This window comes from Drosophila innubila (genome assembly GCF_004354385.1).
Source record: "Drosophila innubila isolate TH190305 chromosome 3R unlocalized genomic scaffold, UK_Dinn_1.0 2_E_3R, whole genome shotgun sequence".
Taxonomy (NCBI): Eukaryota; Metazoa; Arthropoda; class Insecta; order Diptera; family Drosophilidae; genus Drosophila; species Drosophila innubila.
The window spans coordinates 32,459,509-32,479,431 of record NW_022995380.1 but is presented as its reverse complement, the minus strand read 5'-3'; the positions used below and the strand labels follow the sequence as shown (position 1 = coordinate 32,479,431).

At 35.1% G+C, this 19,923-nt stretch overlaps 2 protein-coding genes and 1 long non-coding RNA gene across 4 annotated transcripts; 1 reads left to right on the top strand and 2 right to left on the bottom strand.

The window, feature by feature from the left end:
- Nucleotides 1-221: 221 nt before the first annotated feature.
- On the top strand, nt 222-18,644 carry LOC117792593 (transcription factor IIIB 90 kDa subunit). The gene is made up of 7 exons (XM_034632794.1): nt 222-465; nt 529-897; nt 964-1,068; nt 16,605-16,754; nt 16,984-17,210; nt 17,286-18,204; nt 18,265-18,644. Exons 1-7 carry the CDS (start codon nt 393-395, stop codon nt 18,420-18,422), a joined length of 2,001 nt encoding a protein of 666 aa, XP_034488685.1. The 5' UTR covers nt 222-392; the 3' UTR covers nt 18,423-18,644.
- Nucleotides 1,975-9,839, bottom strand: LOC117792591 (BTB/POZ domain-containing protein 6-B). Of its 2 annotated transcripts, none has more exons than XM_034632791.1 (5): nt 9,446-9,839; nt 4,972-5,478; nt 4,374-4,527; nt 3,627-4,301; nt 1,975-3,562 (listed from the first exon to the last, which is right to left on the bottom strand). In XM_034632791.1, exons 1-5 carry the CDS (start codon nt 9,798-9,800, stop codon nt 3,010-3,012), a joined length of 2,244 nt encoding a protein of 747 aa, XP_034488682.1. In that variant the 5' UTR covers nt 9,801-9,839; the 3' UTR covers nt 1,975-3,009. The 2 variants fall into 2 exon arrangements, with proteins under 2 accessions (XP_034488682.1, XP_034488683.1); XM_034632792.1 differs by lacking the exon at nt 9,446-9,839 and adding an exon at nt 7,558-7,859.
- Nucleotides 10,125-13,919, bottom strand: LOC117792598. Its single transcript, XR_004618188.1, has 2 exons — nt 13,836-13,919; nt 10,125-10,166 (listed from the first exon to the last, which is right to left on the bottom strand). It is a non-coding gene; the product is annotated as an uncharacterized LOC117792598 (long non-coding RNA).
- Nucleotides 18,645-19,923: the final 1,279 nt, after the last annotated feature.

Sequence of the window (19,923 nt, the reverse complement as noted above, 5' to 3'; positions counted from 1 at the left end):
TTACTTATTTCTTGTTAGACTATAAGCAGCCCATACAACGAGATATATATTTCAATTTACGAGTGCTTCTATTATAAATTTGGCGACATTTTGCTTTACATACTTTGTCAGCGTACTTACCTTATCAGTTGAGTTGTATAGTTTCGTTCTGAATAAGTTCATATGAACGGTTAATTAATATGAGCGAGTGTTCTTTGGTTCTTTAGTTCAGTTGAGCGGCACATTAAAATGAGCGAGTAAACTTGCTCGGCAAATTGAACTACAAAACAGCTGTTTATTGTTTGGTGTTTTAGCGTACTGTCAAGTCGCGTGCAACATTCTTTTTAATTTAAATTAAATCATGATCAATTAAGGAAATAAGTGTTTGTTTTTATTATTCTGATTCTGAAATCATGTCTAGCGGATTAAAGTGTCGCAACTGCGGCTCCAATGAGATCGAGGAGGATAATGCGCGCGGTGATCGCGGTAAGAGAAATGTCGCATGGTATTCGAATAATAATAAACAATGTTTCGATTTATTTAAAATAGTATGCATGAATTGTGGCTCTGTGTTGGAGGACTCACTGATTGTCTCCGAGGTCCAGTTTGAAGAGATGGGCCACGGTGCCGCCGCCATCGGTCAGTTTGTTTCCGCCGAATCCTCCGGCGGAGCAACCAACTACGGCTATGGCAAATTCCAAGTGGGATCCGGCACAGAGTCTCGTGAGGTGACAATTAAGAAGGCCAAGAAGGATATCACGCTGCTCTGCCAGCAGCTGCAGTTGACGCAACACTACGCGGATACCGCCTTGAACTTCTTCAAGATGGCCTTGAACCGACACTTAACCCGTGGCCGCAAGAGCACCCACATCTACGCCGCCTGCGTCTACATGACCTGTCGCACCGAGGGGACCTCACGTAAGTGCCCCCCTCCCCCTCTCAAATGAGTACCTATTTAACTCATTTACTCTTCTCCCTTTATAGATCTACTTATCGACATTAGCGATGTTCAGCAAATCTGTTCCTACGAACTGGGACGCACCTATCTGAAGCTATCTCATGCCCTGTGCATCAATATACCATCCGTGGGTGAGTAAAATTTTTTTAAATCATATTTCTATTCATCTATTTATTTATTAATTAATTAGTTTATTTATCTACTTAAAGCAAATAATATTTCTACACGATATAACGTTATTTTTATATATTAATTTAGCGATATTAAATATTGAAATTTTGAAATATAAAAATAAAATTGGAGTTCTCTATACAACTTGAAAAAAATGACCCGATTTTCAAGTGGAATGTTATTTTGATCATGGTTTGGCTTTAAAATTCATTCTGCATTCAAATTTAATAAATTTTGTGTACAAAAATATTTTTGGTCTGTTCCGGTCGGCTTTGATACAAATGCTAGGGGTCCTCCCTTTGAAATTTTAAAAATTTAAAACTTTAAATCTCAAGCTTTTACTTTTATTCAACTCCTTATATCGTTATTAGTATAAAACGACACCTTAAACTTGATTCTTAGGCCTTAAATTTTCTTGTAAAATATTATGCCAAATTGAACAAAAACTTTGTCTTGCAAAGTTGTTAGGTCAAAGGTTCGACAAATTTCAAACCTACATCAAACGTAAACCATTTTTCGAGCGATATGCCATTTTGATCATAGTTTGGCATCTAGATATTTACTTCGATGTCATAATTATAATAAAACGACACCTTATAACTTTAAAACGTTTCAAAATGGATGTGGTGTACCGTTACGTACCGGTACTGATACCGAAACCAAATAAGTTATTTTCGTACGTATTAGACCCGAAACCGTAATCTTTATTGATTTCCTTGCTCAAAACTAATGAGTATCGTTAAAGAAATCAGAAACTTAAGTATCATGCAGAGGTTGCACATATATTAAGATTTTGGTGCGAATCATTTTTTTCAAGGTCCATTATAAGTTGACTTTTTTTTTAATTAAAAGTAAAACGAAACAAAAATAATCATTATTTTATTTTGCGGGTATTCGTTTTTAACTTTACATACTTCAAGTAGATTTTTACCACAAATAAGTATACAGTTATAGGTTTTGTTAATGTGTGATTCTTTTCTTTATGAGATAACTTTAACTTAATGCTCATTAAAGAAACGTTGGTTTTATTTGAAAATCAAAAATCAGTACAATTCTAAAAAAAAAAAATATAAATGTATTGTTGCGTATCGCAGCTTTAAAATATTAGAAAAATCAATTGTATATATAAAGAACCAATTAAAAATAAATTTTTCTTTAATTGAACAGTACAAGGTAGAGAGAATTTGTTTGATCATAAATGAATATTATATGTAGTTTGAGGGCTTGGCAGATTCCCAACTTTATATATTGTATATTATATGTTTAACATGGCTTTTTCAAATTCGTATGCATACTTTAACATGCCTCTATATATTCTTAAAGTGTGTATACATATGTTGTATATCTGCATCTGTATCTCAATCTATATATATGATTAGTATATGCTGGCAAAAAAGTATGTTTTTAGTTATCCTTATACTGACTGATTGCCTGGTGTTCAATTGCTTATTGAAAGTGTCTTTATTTACCTGAATTTGAATCTGGCAACATTTCAGGTTTGCAAAGCATAAGCTTGAGTCTACAAAATAGCTGACCAGTATTGATTTAAATATTTATAAGTAATTTCAATCTCTTTGGGTTTACTTCTTTTAGTTTTTAAAACTTGCTTGTATGCATTTACCAACAGGCGTTATATGTATGCATTTATGTATGCACATATAGATCTATGTACTAAAAAATCTAGAGCATTCTACTGTATTATGATGGTATAGGTATGTGTATAAAACTACATATACATATATATTTATATTGTGTATAATAATATCGCGTTTTTAAAACTCCAATTTGTTTTGTTGTATTGCACTGAAAACCCATGAGTTTCTATTTTGTGTGTGTTGTAGTTGTTGTATTGGTCTTTTCTGTTGCTGTTGTTGTTGTTGTTGTCGATAGTAGATGTTGCATCAGGTGTTGCTTCCATCGCTGCTGGTCGCGGTACTATTATGAGATGGCAACAATTCATCTATAGGATTGTTGGCATTGTTACTCCCGGACTCAGCTGATGATCCAGTGACACTGACATTGGCAACCACTGGCATTGTTCCGATTAAGTTAGCGCCTATTGAGTTTGTGGGCGAGTTTAGACCCGTAGCTGTAGTTGGTCCATAGAAGATCAATTCAGGAATTTGACCGCCCTGGACGCCAGTGCCATTTGTACTCTCTGAGGAGCACTGGAATTGGAATGTGACATTGCCCATTAGCACTTCGGACATTCCCTCCTGGCCAAAGAAGCTTAATTCATTGCCATCGAGTATTACTGAGGCAGTATAATAACATTCTGGTTCGATTTGTATGGGATTCTCAAAGAAAACGTGAAAAGTATTGCTTGAACCGTCTGAAAAGAATTTGGTGTCGTTCTCGGCTAGAGTGCGACCCAAACGCTTCAATTCAATCTTCACATTGTAGTTGGCCGCACCAGTGGAGGAGCCGTATAACCCAAAGCCCACAATAAAGATTCTATAAGAGAAAAGTACGCTTATTTATGTATTTACTAAGATTTGATTTTTACTTTCTTACGCACCTTCTATCCACTGAGAATTGTATGGAATCACATCGACCTCGATATCGCCACTGGTTTGAACGATATGCACAGGATTGAAAACGATGGCAAACTTGAGTTTTGAGACCTGCACGCGATCGCGTCGGAAAACTGAGATTGGGCTTCTCTTTGGCCGTAAAGTGTAAGAACATATCAATTGTTTCCTGGGATGTGAGCATGCCAGTCTGGGCTACCCCATTGGCAAACTCCTCCAGTGTCATAGTCGGTATGCGTATCATGTGTAGAGCCTGTCCCAAAACCCGTCGTTTGTTTGCCGACGTCTCATCGATGCTCATCTTCTCGCATGCATTCATCGCCCAATTGAGAGCGGCCTCAAATAAATGGATCTCCTTGCAATTGAGGGTCTCTCGGGAGAGGATTGACTCGAATGTCTTTAGGTCAATGTCTACAAAGTCCTCGGACTTAACCGCCATCTCGGCCTGGGCATCGATCACTTCCCAGCAACGCTGCATCAGTTCGGGCTCCTCGAACAGACGCGATTGACTGAGAAGTAGGCAGGCGTTTTTTGCCGTCAGCTTGACTTCCAGATAGTTGACGCAAGCACGCGCCAAATGTGGCACAATATATTTCTTGGCAGCATACAATGTGGCCAAAATATGCTCCGGCTCCAGTTTGATTTCATCACAATATAGATACCTAGAATTAAGTGAAAGCAATTGAATTATTGTTACTTTATTTGTTGATCTTGACCAAACACTTGGCACTAACCTTAACAATGTGAGAAAAGCTGTGGGCTCTACATCGGGCACTTTGATCTCCTCCTTGTTCTCCGCCAATCCGCCGTAAAACATGGCATAGAAAACCGAGCTGCCTGTGGCAAGTATGTACTTGTGTGCGGGAATAGTTTGAATCGGATCGAAATCTACGGAATTACATTGCAAAAATTAATTATATCAAACAATTTTGAAATATTTTAGGTTTTTTTTTTTTTCAATTAGTACAAAAACTAGCTAAAAAAAAACCTTTCAATTAAGAAAAAAAGATATATATTAGTAAATTTACCAAAAACAAATATTCTGAGTACTAAAATTAGGATAACAAAAATTTGGAAGACAAAAATTTATAAGTCAAAAATAAGGAAAGGCCAAACTTAAGAATAATGTTATTAGGAAGATAAAAATTAGGAAAAGTCAATATTAGGAACTATGTTAAGGTCTTACATCGCTAGTCAAATCATACGTCGAAAAATAAATTGAAGCTTTTATTGCATTTTTATTTCCTAATATTGATTTCCTTATTTTTATTTCCAAATTGAGTTTTCATTTCTAAATTTTTGTTATATGAGTTATTTTTTGGACATTCGTACCAAAGTCACTGCCCACAATGAACCGGACATCCGAGAGGAGTTCGTTGTTGAACATGGCCGCATTCCGCTCCAGCACCGTCGCCTTGCTCGCCTGCCAATTGGGATCGGCGGTGTCAATTGCATTGGAGGCGCCGACGGCGGCATAACTGTTGTTGCTGTTACTGCCAGCTGCACACACATATGACCCGCTGCCGCTGTTGACGTTGACTGCGGACGTTGTGGCATTTGTTGCTGCTGCATCCGTTGAGCTAGAAGGTAGACAGAATGTGGTGCCACCACTATTGCTGCCGCCACTGTGGCTGCAATTGAGAGCAACTGGCGATGCTAACGGCGAGGTTGGTGCACTTATCGGTTGGGTTATTTGAATATTGTGATCAGCTGCACTTCCTGAACTCGACCCTGCAACTGGAGAGGTGTGTGTGGCGCCGCGTTGTGGTTGTTGCTGGTGCTGCTGATGATTGTGTGGGGGCGAGTGCAAGAGTCCGTTGCCATTGTTAAGCGTTTCCACTGCAATTCAGAATTTATCAAAATATCAAAATATTTATTTAAATGTTGAATATTATTATTAAGTTTGTTAAAAGAAGCCCATAAAATGTATATATATCTGGGAATCAAACCGAAACAAATATTGGTTGCGGTTTTGGTTCCGCTACGTTTCGAAATAACTATTTCGGTAAAAGGTTATATTTCAGTTTTTCTCTTTCGGTTCCGGTGTCAGTACCGGTACGTAACGGTATATCAAATCAGTTTTGAAACATTTTAAAATTTTAAGATGTGTTTTTATAATCAATTTGACATCAAAATAAACAGACCTAGGGTACAAAACTTTTATTAAACGAATGTAAAAATATTTGAATGCAGAATGTATTTAGAGGTCAAATCATGATAAAAATTGCATTCCGCTAAATACTCGGTTCTGTTTTGATCAAGTTATGACAGTTTGAAATTGGGCAGACTTCGGACTTAATCACTTTACAAGTCCAAATATTTGTTCAATTTCACATGATTTTTTAGAAAAAAATTAAAGGCCTCAGAATCAAGTTTAAAGTGTTGTTTTACACTAATTATGATATAAGGAGTTGATTATAAGTGAAAACTTGAGATTTAAAATTTTGAATTTTCGAAATTTCAAAGGGGGGACCCTTAGCATCGAAATCAATGTCTAGTAGAATCTAAAGAAAAATATTTTTTTTTTTAATTTAATAAAATTTAAATGCAGAATGAATTAAAATGCCAAATTATGATCAAAATGGAATTCCGCTTAACAATCGGTTTAGTTTTGATCAAGTTATGACAGTTTGAAGTTGGTCAGACTGCAAATTTAGCCACATTACAAGTCAAAATTTTTGTTCAATTTCACATGATTTTTTACAAAAAATTGAATGGTTTCAGAATCAAGTTTAAAGTGTTGTTTTATACTAATTACTATGTAAGAAGTTGATTAAAAGTGAAAACTTGAGATTTAAAATTTTGAATTTTTGTAATTTCAAAGGGGGGACTCTTAGCATCGAAATCAATGTCTAGTAGAATCTAAAGAAAAATATTTTTTTTTTAAGAATTTAATAAAATTTAAATGCAGAATGAATTAAAATGCCTAATGATGATTAAAATGATAAAGTTAGGACAGTTGGAAGTTGAACTAGAGACACCTATGGAGGTTCCTCTATATTGAGGCAGATCAAGTTTATTTTGTTTTTTTGGATCGGATCACTATATCAAATGGTTCCCATAGCGGTCAAAAATTAAGCGTTAGTGGGAATTTTTTTTGTTTTTTGACATATTTTAACCAAACGGATACAATACGCATTTAAGTTAGTCTAATACATTCTGTCCGAGATTAGATCAAATCGGTCTACGAAATCATATAGCTGCCATAGGACCGATCGGGGGAAAATCATGTTTGAGTATGAATTTTTTTTTCGAGGTATCTTAACCAAATTGCATTTATGTAAGTCTATCTAACTATTTTTTAATTGCTACCAGTCGCGGGTTTTTCCATAGTAAATACGGGGTCTCCGACAGTCGGGTATGCTTGCTATAGGCCCTAGCTTATTAATAATTTAGTAAGGTCTGCAAAGTGGATTTTTTTAAATATTCAACAAGAATTACAAGTAAAATTTTTAAGACAGAGCCTGATTGATAATAATATACAAAATGCATTAACAATATTAATTTTTATTGCAATTGTTAATTGTTTCTCTTTTGTTGGCCTTAGTTCTTGAATGTTTTGTAGCACAATCTATTGATAAGGAATCAACAAGTTAACATTAACAATAAACAAATTTCCACTTCAACACATACATACAAATAATTATTATTATTAATAGTTAGATTTAAGTTATGAACTAGGAACCTAACTTAAACTGTAGCATGGCTCCTTCGTAGCCTTCAGCTAGATATATACATATATGTGTACATATATATGTGTACATACATGTATATGTATCTGTGTTTGTTTACAAAAATAGTCGTCGCATGTTTTGTGGAAAATCAATAACACGGTGGTACAGGGTGCATGTAAAGAAGAGGAGGGGGACGAGAGACTTCACTGCTTTTAAATTTATTGATTGATTTATTTATTCATACCATTTATCCAACCAGAGTTTAGCTGAGAATGCGACATTGATTCCTGATTTCGCTTGTTGCTCGATTTCAATGAGAAGCGATTCAAGGCGTTGTTATTGTTGTTGCTATTATTACTTAAGTTATTGCTACTGCTGGCCATGATAATGTTTTGTATTTTATTTGTATATTGCACAGTAATTGCAGAACGCTGATTTCCATAAAACAAAAACAAAAAATAACTACTTTTGTACTTTTATAGAGCACTTTTGCCAGAAAAATATTTGTTTTTCCATCCAATGTGTGGAAGATTGCCACCCGGTGCAAAGGCTGTCACCCTACAAAATATCCCGATCTGGTTTGATTTTTTGTACTTAAAAAACAAGTACATTTCCGAAATTGGGTGTTTTTCATTTTTGTACTTAATTTCGGATTTTTTTTTTATTTTTTTTTGTACTAGAGTATTTGATTCTTAGATTTTTTGATTTTTTTTTAGAATTAATTTTTCTAGCTTCTCTTCCCGAGGACTGACGAACTTCATTAAATTGTTAACCTTAATTTTGTCTACTTTCTAAATTTTAATTTTCATCAAATTATTAATATTCTATTAAGTTTTTTGCATTTTTAAATTTGAAATTTTTATCAGTGCTGGCAGCTTGGCCGTCAGTGCTGGCCACTTTTGATAGGTACTCCGATAGTAGCGATAAGACTGTGGTGGTAGGTCGATTGACAATTCACAGTCCACAAATACAAACAACATCCACAACATTGATGCACTGAACTGACTTGTTTCATAGCCACGAGGCTGTGTTGCGCGCGTGTGTTTTGAATTTAAATTAGTCTTTAAGCAGTTTGGAATTAACGTCAGTTTCACAAGCTTTTTAGAGCGATCGTTGCTCATTGATATCATTGATGCGACGCGGCTAATATGTATTTCCGTCATGCCAATTGGAAACGCCAAAAGTGTGCTCGCATATAATAAAATATACGTGACATTTACATTTTACCATAGCCTTGTGCATCTGTCCATTCAAGTTTGCAACCGTTATTACCTTTTAAATTTAAATTTGGAATTTTAGCTTAGGTATTAATTATTGATCAGCTGTACACATTTAATTTGACCATCAATATGAACTTGAAACTGATTTGGTTGCTTGTCATCGCTGAAGGTTTGTTTATTTCTTTGCACTCACACACATATACAATCACTCATACCCACTCATAGATACAAGCAAGCAAGAAATTTGTACATTTTTGAGAAATGTACACACAAATCCAGTTTTTAAAGCCGTTTGGACCAAGCAGAAAACTAAACTACACTCCGAAAAATATATAGTTAAGTTTAAGTACCGTTTTGTTCCTAAAATTTAAATTTAAAATTTTAAGTATAAATCGGTGTTAACTTTAGATTTCTAACCAAACTTAGTTGGAATTTATATGACCATGACAAATAAAAATCTGTCAGCCTCTTTAAGATACCTCCAGAAGCAAACAAGTTTATTATTATTCAAGTAAACTAGCTTAAATATTTGTGTACTTTAAATAGTTTTTTTCAAGATTGAAAGAAGTACATTTAGAAACTAGTTCCAGATTTTTGTGTACTCAAAATAGTATTTTTCTATTTTTTTGTACTTGACATAATCTTAAAACGTACTTAAGGTACCGCAGAAAAATCTTATCTTAAGATTTTCGGCCGTGCGAAAACCGAACTTGAAATGACATCTTTGTGCTCAGTTTTGGAAATTCCGAAGTTGGACAGCTTTTGAGATCGTTAGTACTTGAGTATTCGCTGTTTAAGTACGGAAGTCTTGATTTGTTTTTTTTTTTCGAGTGTACAGATATTGATGATCTTTGTGCCAAAACAGTTTTTAATTGCCCGCTTAATTTCGTGTTCGTGCATACGAGTACTCACTGTTGTAATGTTGTTGGTGTTGTTGTTGTTGTTGTGGATCTTCCGGCGGTGGCTGCTCCTCGTTTTCAATTTCCGTATCCGTATCCGATTCAGTTTCATTAACACGGACAGCGTATTCCGGCTCATAGCTGTGCGCATAGGCGCTGCCCCAATGTCCGGTAAAGTCGTCCTCCTCGAGGGTCAATAAATGATCCAGCACTTTCACGCCCCGTTCGAGGGGACCGTGAATCTTGTTAACTATCTCGGACAGACGCAGATTAAGGCCCCGAGGAGGCGTTGATGTTGTAATCGCCGCCCAGTAGAACAGATGACGTCCAAGATGACTGCTCAGATGGTTTGCAAATGCTTCGATCATCTTTGTAGCCTCATCACAAACACCTCTGGCATATTTACACTGACAGAAAAAACGAATAGTAAAATCAAAAACAACTTATTTAATTCTATATGTTAGATTCAAATATAATATCTTTAAATTAACTAAAAAGAAAGTTAATATGAATATAGTTAAGTTAAAATTGAATATATTAATATTTCAATTATTTTTAAAGTGCTTACACTTTAAATACACTAAACCCATACTAAACGCAAAATATTTATAACAAATTGTAAATATTTATAACAAATTGTAAATTAGAAAATTTTCCTATCAGTGTACATTTACATTTCCTTAGTTTCCTCCCTTCCGTCTCCGCCTCCGACTCCCACGGTTTTTACACTACAACTAATCAGAATTAAAATATATTTCAATTATTAAAATATATTTCAACTCTCCATTTTCATAAAATTATGAAATAATAATTAAATATCAATTTTTATTTGAAAATCATATGATAACTCTTATTTTCCGTTTTCAAAATAAAAAGCGAAAATAAAAATTATTTTTCTATTTTATAATTTTAATTTCCTAATAAATTTTGATAAATAGTTATCGTTAGTTAGTATTACGTGGTATGGGTGATTTATTTATATTTTTTTAGTTGATAGCGATGTTGCACTTTCACTTCCAGTTCCAATTTCAATTCCATTTTCAGTTCCCACTTCCCATATTAATTTCCACTCGCATTTGGCGCTTTTCATTACCTACAGGAAGTCGACGAAATTTTCTCGGCCTTCACACTCTAAATTAGTTGTTATCTAAGTTTGCGCGAAAGATACAGATACAGATACTGGTTGGCACCACTGCAGACATACAGTTAGTCAAGAAAGTCTTTTGACCAAATAAAAATGCACAAATCGAGAGTAAAAAAAAAAAATTATAAAAAAGGTATGCTTTTTACAATTTTTTAAATTTTTCATATTATCAAAACACTTTCTTGACCAACTGTATGTAAATGTGTGTACATAGGATGATATTGTAGGTCTGGAAAATTATACAAGCGGTTACTTTTAATTGCCTGCAATGCAAAGTCCGTAACCAAAACAAAACGAAACAAAGCCGTGACATAAAACACACCACAATAATTTTTGTAGTACTCGTACTCATGATGTTAACGTCTGTCTGTCTGGACAGGTGTGCTTACCGATAATCAGCTTTGAGCCGGTGACTCCCCGAGAAAATCAACAAAATCAATGAAATTTGGCATGGGATTATTCCCGGACATTATCTTAGAGATCAGCTGTTTATGTCAGTATCTATTTATTTCTTTAATATGATTTGATTCCCAGCGCTATAATCATACCTTATAAATTCAAGTGCTAGTCACTACAACTGATTATGATTTTTCTATTGTAGTGCTTTGTGTTAATATTGTATTTATAAATATAGATTTATTTTTATGTATTTTTATTTTTTAATTGATTTTCTGTATTGTCCCTTGACTTTTTATTTTACCAGATTATAGACTGCTTATAGCTGCAATTTGTGTTCGTCTTTATAGGTACTTTTTCCATTTGCTTTATCAGGCTTTATTTGTGCTCCGATTTGACTATGCGCATTTAAAATTTGCCCCTTGCCTAGTTTATGCATTTGTTGACTGTTGATCTGACATTGATTGTTGTTGCATTTGGTGTTTCACTGCCTCTATAATTGTCAAAGTCGGCTCACATCGGCGGTTCCGAGTCGGACCACAAATAACAGGCGTGGAGCGATGGAACAATGGAGCGAGGACAGACCCAAGTGACCCCAAAATATAGCTGGCAAAACACTTTCAATTTCCTCATTACACGGGCAGAACAAAGTAAAGAGTTGACATTTTCATGGCTTACCGCGGTTTTTGTTTAGTTTTTTTCTTTGCTGTTGTTGCTTCTTCACTCGCTCATATGCTTTTATTTTGTTTTTAACCAATTTCGTAACCGCTGCGCTTTTTGCTGATTGACAAATTTTACTAGGAAACAGGGTTGAATTACCGCAATACAGTTAAAAGTCAGCTTATTTATATATTTTATAAAACGAATTCAATCTTTATCAGCCCATAGGGTTATATCTAAATTCTGCCTAACGAAAAACAATAACGAAAGTTTTGTAAGGTAAAGTAACTATATTATGCAATATTTTCATTATGTCTAGTATACCTAATTAATATTAATAATGAAAACCACGTACAGCAGATTCTCAATTGTCAATTAATTTCCATTTTCTGAGTATCTTGTAAATCTTTTATGAATTTCATACACCAGTGTGTGTTGTGTGTCGATTAGATACATTTAGATATTTTATGCCTCGTTTCGAGTGCCCTTAGGAAGTTTTGCAATCATTTGGGCCGTCAACTGTCGACTGGACTATGCGGTTTATACTCTTTGATTTGCAGATAATTTTATAGACATTAGTGTGCAGTTTTTTCTTTACAACAATCTACTTGGTTTTTATACCCAGTGAATTTGTGCAAATGGTTGTTATAGGCATATACAGATATATTTTTTTAAATTATCTCGACTTGTCTGTCGCTGTATTCTAATTTCATATTTCTGAATAAATATAAAAAATAAATACTAAATTAATTCAAGTTTTTTGACACGTTCCCAACTAAAACAAGTAAAATATATTAGAAGCATAAAGGGACAGACACTTAGAAGAAATTATTAATTGACACGAGGTATCTACAAATCGAATACTTTTGAGCAGAGCACTCTTAATTGTTAATATTTCTTTATATGCAATTACTTTTGTATGCATCGTGTATCTATGTATCTTTTTTGTAAGTCATGCTGCATTTTGTCTAATGACTTGCTGACTTTAATTTTTTGTTGCGTAATTTTTAAACATTTCATAGTTTTTTGCAACTAGTCTAAGAATCAGTCTTAAAATCAATACAATGTGTTATTCCAAATACGTTTGAAAGTTTAAGTTCTTTCGAATACCTTGGCTACATGATTGTATTTTTACTCAATTTATTAATATTTAAATATATGATTTATATTTATACTCTTTGTGAGTTTCTCTGCTAAATTTTGATTTCGCTTTATTCGTTATTCAAAAGACTTTTTGTCATATTTTTGTGTTAATTAACATTCAAATTAATATTCAAGCTTTTAGCCACTCGCATCTCGACTAGAATATTAACCAGTTATTGGCAAGGGAGTAAAGAATAAACTTTTTCTTCTTCCACAATCTTTTGTGTAGAATAGAGATAAATGTGTGGGCTTTACGCGTTTTGAATTCACTGTAAAATCATATCTGATCAGTTTTAAATTTTTATTATAAAGACAAGCAAGTTTTAACTATTGATTCACATCCAAATGAATAAAAACTAACAATTGACAGTTGAAGAGTTGTTCAGAACTCTCCTTATGAATGAACATTTTTATGAATTGGTTATAATAGTTTTGGATTGATGTTTAGTTAGTTTAATTAGTTACTCGAATAGTCGCATTCTTATTTCTGATTTGAGTACTCGTCAGACTTACATAACTTTTAAACGGCTGTCAGCGCTTAAATTTTATATTGTTTGACTTGACATCAGCCCTTTTTATATATATATACTTTATATATATACCTTTCTATAGTTGCTAACGCTCAACTGAGTGACATTAAGCTTAGACCTGGCTAAAATTCATCACTTATTTAGATAGATAGTCCATTGTCATAAAATTGTGCTTTTATTAAAATTAATTTGTTATTAATTTTATTTGCTTAAATTTTTTCTAAGCAAAAAATTGCCATAAAATCGATTAATTTGCGCGAAAGGGTCAGTATGGGATCTATAAGGGCGCTGCGAGATAAGTATAAGATATTATCGGTGAAATTACGACTTCACTTCACACTTAATGTATTGTTGTTATTTTATTTCTTTTTTTTTGTATTGCAGTTTTAATTTTGTAGTTTTTTTGCACGAACTTGCCGGTTTGCCGACACATAAATAAAAATGTCAACATAAGAACGCACACTTTACAATTATTATTATTTTTACAACAAATACAAACAATAATTACTAAGAAAATAAAAGATGTTTACTTCTGATTTTTGCGCATGCGCGTCGATTGTATCTTGTGTTTTGTATTTTGTATTTTGCTGCTGCCGTCGTGCTCGCGAGTCAACGAACGAATTCGTAGTGACTCGAAAACGACGAACACTTGACGTCGTTGCTCAGGTGTCTGAGAGTGTCTGCGAGAGAAGTACGATGAGACTACGATCAGATCTCAAGAGAGCCTTGAGATATTTGACTCGTGAGTCGCATGGGATTTTTTGATTGTTTTTTGTTGAAAATTTAGTAATTATTTGTGGAGTGTGAATGAGATTTGTTTACTTTTTTAATTCCATCTATGTGCCACTCTTGCCTGGTGTTAGCTTTAGTGCTTTATTTTCAATGCTTTTTCATTAGGTTCAATAACTTAACATAAACCGAATACGTACACTGATAAAAAGAATGTTTAAAAATTTCTTATTTAAAAGATATAAATTTTTATTTTTTCTAGGCCACAAATATAAGTATGAGAATAAATATTCTTAGGTAGCCAAGTGAACAAATAAAATTAATTACGTTTTTGTTTACGAAGACAGATCTTAATTATTAATTATAATCGTGGCTAAATTAAATATCGATTAAACTACAAAGCATAGTTAATCGTGCTATTGAAAACGTTTACCAAAATTACGAACATTTTACAAGAGAAACAAAGTGTTTTTCATTAAGACAAAAAGGGGTTTTTATGGGTAAGGGGAGGGGAGAGGAAGCTGAAAGAGTAGCATGCTTAAAATGATAATTGCTGTCATGACAAACGCAAAAATAAAGTTTAAATAATAATAATTTCAGTGGGTACCGCAGTTCCTGCAATAAGCGCCATTGGGCGGATAGTAGTGGGACATTAAGAAACCATTAGCAACAGCAGATATCGTGAACGCCCTCCCACTCCCCCCTCCGCCCACCTCGCCTCCCACCCCGTCGAGAATGGCACTCCATAATTGTCCAGCGAGCAACCGGCAACCGTCAAAAAGTGGGCAAAACGTTGGGAGCAGCAGCAACTGCAACAGCTGCTGAAGATGAGTGGGTACAGTGGGTACCAAAAGAAGAGGGTCAATGCAGTCAGCAACCAACAGCAGCGACAACAGCATCATTTTTCAAGTGGAACACTCAACGGCACTCGTAGGAGCATTCGCAGGAGCAGGAGCTTTCAATGAGTGGGCAGGAGGATTGAGAAGAAGAAGGGAGGACAGAGGGGAACTAAGGCATCGCCGCTTGCCTCAAATATGCGCATTCATTAGGGTTTAATAAATATTTTTTCAAGTACTGTTCATGGACTTTGTGATAAGCTTTCGAGCAAGAATGGCAAGGGAAGGGAAGGAGGGGAAGGGATTGTTGTGGTTGTAATTGCTGTCGGCGTTTAACAGCTGCCACTGTCAGTGTGTCAAGTTGTGGCATCGAAAAACAAGAGGAGGAGAAAAGGAGAAAAAGGCTAATGTGATACTCGTATCGCAGATTGAACTCTCTATAAATGCAGTTGCCCCACTTTGTTAGCGGTCTCACTTCTTGTGTTTCGCATAATGAGCAACAACTTTAAATATGATCCCCACACGAATGTCGAAAAATTAAACAAATAGCTCCAAATTTTATACGAAAAATAAAAACAAGAAAACCAAAACCAATATTTTTAAGAACGAATTTGCAAAAACTTACGAAAAGTCAGAATCAAAAATAATTTTATTAAAAATCGGTCGATTTTTTTTTGAGTTTTAGAAACAAAAAACCTGTAATAAAATTTTTTTCAATTGTTTATAAATAACTAAAACAGAGGAGCGTCCATATATATATATTATTTTCAAACTTTTGTTTCTTAGTTGAATTTTCTTATTTATGATTCCTTTTTTAACCTTATTTTGGTTTCTTAAAGTTTTATTCTCTGTTTTTGTAATTCCTAATTAGATATTTGGACCTCGTATGAGGTTTCTCGCAATATTTGTAAATCGATTACAGCAAATTTAAAACCCATAGCTGACGATAATTATAATCTGGCTTAGAGTGCATGAAGTACTTAACTCTGGTCCCCGTCACACGAACTTCAAATATTTACTCCGTCTCACTTGGCATAGATCGTTGCAAGGTTGTTTATGTTAATTGTAGTGGTACTATATTTATTTGGTTTTCATCTTTGTATGTGTTTGTGTTTTTGCTCTTCGCTTCTTTTTTTGCGCATCATTTCGATTTTCCAGTGTACCAGTTACTTCAAAGTTTATTTGTTTATTGGTTGCGCGTTTGTCACTATTTACTGCACGTTGCTTTGGCAACAACTGCCTAATATTTTATCAAACTTGAACAGAATAAAATAAATAAGGTTCAGCATAAATTGTTGGTAAACACATGTGGGAAATCTGTCATTCAAGTTAACAAGTCCAAGACTCAAAAATCTATCGCATGCTATAAAATCGCGATCTCTTGTTGCCTCTCTTTTTTGTGGCTATCTCTTGTTTCAGTGCTCAATGTCAGCGAATTGTAAAAGTTGAATGAATTATATATACATACATATTTATGTGCTTAAGCTTGTTTTTGCTTTTGTTTTTGTTTTTTCGACAGTGTCTGCTGCCGCATGGCTAGAGTATTGGGTATTTTCAATTTCATTGGTTAATGCCACTTTGAAGGTCACTAAACAAGTTCTTCTACTTGTTATCATTTATCATTTTGCGATGGCAATGAAGTTCGAGCTTCGAAGTACAAAAACTCTTACTGCTCGACTCAGTTAACATTTAATTAAACTGTTCCTTATTGCATTATTTTGTTATCTTTTGCAGATCCCTGTCTGTATATCATGCGCTTCGCGAATCGACTACAGTTGGGCGCCAAGACTCACGAAGTCTCTATGACGGCACTTCGGATTGTTCAGCGCATGAAGAAGGATTGCATGCATTCGGGACGTCGTCCTACAGGACTTTGCGGAGCAGGTTTGTTATTTTTCCTGTTGTTGTGCATTTACACAGAGCTGAGCTTAGATAAAAATTAAAGTTGGGTTTGATCAGGAGATTGCGTAAAATTAATTATTTTATATATTAAAATTAACTTTAACTCTCGTTTTTGACAATATTTTGATATAATAAATAATCAATTACAAAATCAAAAACAATTACATTTCCATTTAAAATAAAATATCGAATAAATTCGGACTACTTATAGCACTACTGATCGCCGCACGGATGCACGAGTTTAGCCGCACCTTGACAGATGTCATCGGTGTGGTGAAGATTCACGAGTCGACACTGCGCAAGCGTCTTTCCGAGTTTGCCGAAACACCCTCGGGAGGCTTGACCCTGGAGGAGTTCATGACCGTCGACTTGGAGCGTGAGCAGGATCCACCCTCGTTCAAGGCGGCGCGCATTAAGGATCGCGAGCTCATCCAAAATGTAAGCAGAATTACAATTACAATTACACAAAGAATTATCATAAAAACGTAAATATCTCCTCGCCTCAACAAACAGATGGGTATTCACGAGTTGACGGAGCTGCAGATGCAGATTGATGCACATTTGGAAAAAGATTTGGACAAATATAGTGGCAGTATTATGCGCCAATTGACCAAGGGCAAGCAGGCTGAATTTGGTTCTTCAAGCAGGTCGAAGAATAATATTACAGATAGCGAGCTCGAAATGGAAGAATCAAGGCAATTCATCGAACAATCGAATGCTGAGGTGATCAAAGATATTATTGAGAACAATACAGACGAGACTAAGCCCCAGGGAGCCATGCCTAGTGCTGTCATCGAAGGACTGCGTCCTGACATCGAAGCTATCTGTCGTGTCACCCAAAATGATCTTGAGGATGTGGAGCGCGCTAAACAACCCGCGGTAACAGAGCTTTTTACAGATGACTTAAACGATGATGAGCTGGATCAGTATGTGCTGACAGAGCAGGAGGCAGTGACCAAGCTGGACATGTGGAAGAATTTAAATGCGGAGTATTTACGGGAGCAAAAGGAGCGCGAGGAACGACTGGCAAAGGAGCGCGAGGAAGGCAAACCCGAGAAAAAGAAGCGCAAACCACGGAAAAAAGTCATCGGTCCTTCATCCAGTGCCGGGGAGGCTATCGAAAAGATGCTGCAGGAGAAGAAAATCTCAAGTAAAATTAACTACGACATTTTAAAGACTCTCACTGAGGGCATGACAACGGTTACGGAGGACGGTGAGTCTGCGGGCGAGCTGGCCAAACCGAGAACCTTGGAGGAACTGAAGCAGACACCCGTGATTTTAGATGAAACTCCCATCACGAGCAAGAGCCGTGCCACACCGGCATACGATATGCCAGGACCCAGTCGAAAACGTCCAAAGATCGAAGCAGCTCTATCTATGAGTCAGTCCAAGGAGGAAGTGGATGTTAAACCAGCAATTGCGCTGGAAACAGGTGACTACATACATTTGCTTCAACTAAGTGAATCTTGTACTTATATATAAACTCTTTTAGACGAATTGGACGAGGATGTTGATCCCGATGCCGATGAGGCTGATGCGGATGCCGAAGCAGAGACTGAGGCGACCCTGCAGGATATGTTAAATAAGGGTGCTGATGATGGGGATGATGATGAGTATGGCTATGGCTTCGATGAAGAGGAGGAATATTAGATCTTCACATTGCATGGCAAACATTCTCTATGGGTATTTTTATCTACCATAGATCTGACAGTTTTTAGAGTGTAATAATTGATCAAAATCTAATTTAACGTGCTGCTACTCGTATTGGTGACAATACGCATACCATTAAGCATACCTTACACACATTTTTATATTAAAATCACACTAAAAGTAAGTAAAATCGATTTATATATTAAACAATAATCAAATTCACATTATTGTTACTTTGTTGTTACTTTATCAACAAGTTAAAAGCCCAGATTAATCATTTTTAAAATTTAATTACAACAATTTTTTTTATTGAGTGCTGAAAGTAAAATATGGTTTTATGCATAATCAATTTAGAGGTTGGTAAAAAGGGGTTTGACATAGTTATCCTAATACTGATGATATGAGATCCCTTTAATCTTTTAAAGTTAAATGTCTGTTAAACAATTATCAAAATTGATAACCCCAAAATCTGCATAATCAAATTTACATGCGACTTAAAATCTTTTTAAATCAAATTTTTTCTTAAAATTAATTTTGAAACTGAACTTTTTTTCAGACAGAATCTATTTGAGTATCAAATTATAACCAAAGTGAGTGAGTGAGGGAGTCGGGAATTATTAAATAGTAAATTATAATCAGTTGCAAGTCGTAGCATAACTAAATTAACCTTTGATTTTTTTGTGACTCCTGTTTCTTATTCTTTCTTGCTGCACATGTTGTTCCTTGTTTCTTGTTACTCTTTTTCTGCTTTAGCAGCCATTAAATCATTGCTCCCTCTTACCTTGCGACCTTAGCTCATCCATTTACATGTTTAAGTCGTGTTGCCATTGCCTCCAGGCTCGAGTGGAATATAGCAGCGGGATGAGGATGGGGATGGGGATGGACCAAGGAATGGGAATGGAGCTGGACTTGGTGCTACTCTCTTGTTAGTTTGCCTCTAATTGTTGGCGCTGTCGTGGCGCGCCTCAGAGTGCTGCAAATAAATATTTCACTCTTAATCATGTTTTGCCCTTACTGCGTTGTGTTCTTGCTTTTGTGTTAGCTGCTGTTATTGTTGTTACTGTTACTCCCCAGGCGGCCAGTCAACTAGCCGACCATGGACTTCACTACGTTCGGATAACTTGGCTTTAGTTTGAACAGGAAGTTGGAAGCCTGCTGAGTGCTAAGAGCCTAACAATAAGTTGTTGCGTCTTTAAAGCACTTGTCTTTGCGATTTTAAAGTTATTATGTTGTAATTAATGTTAATTTAGATGCTTGCGTTTTGAAGTCCAACTAATTAGATGTCTTGTCCAAATGTTTTACTCTTTTAGGTATCTGCTGTATTTAAACTTAAACTGCAACAAACACTATGAAATCTCTAAAGTTAAAAAAAAGTTTTATAAATTAAGCAGTTGTATGATAAAGGAACTCAGCTATACTCGGTAAAGTAAAAGTCTTTAGTGAGTACGTTGGTTTTTGTTTATATACACATATTATAAATGGCTTTTCCTTATAAATAGTT

Excerpts from the sequence above, each read along its gene's own strand:
- LOC117792591 (XM_034632791.1), bottom strand. The coding sequence starts at position 9,800 with ATGATCGAAGCATTTGCAAACCATCTGAGCAGTCATCTTGGACGTCAT. Across the intron at positions 5,479-9,445 it reads ACACCAACAACATTACAACA|TGGAAACGCTTAACAATGGC; the intron begins GTGAGTACTCGT and ends TCTGAATTGCAG. Across the intron at positions 4,528-4,971 it reads CATTGTGGGCAGTGACTTTG|ATTTCGATCCGATTCAAACT; the intron begins GTACGAATGTCC and ends GTAATTCCGTAG.
- LOC117792593 (XM_034632794.1), top strand. The coding sequence starts at position 393 with ATGTCTAGCGGATTAAAGTGTCGCAACTGCGGCTCCAATGAGATCGAG. Across the intron at positions 466-528 it reads TAATGCGCGCGGTGATCGCG|TATGCATGAATTGTGGCTCT; the intron begins GTAAGAGAAATG and ends TATTTAAAATAG. Across the intron at positions 17,211-17,285 it reads ATCGCGAGCTCATCCAAAAT|ATGGGTATTCACGAGTTGAC; the intron begins GTAAGCAGAATT and ends CTCAACAAACAG.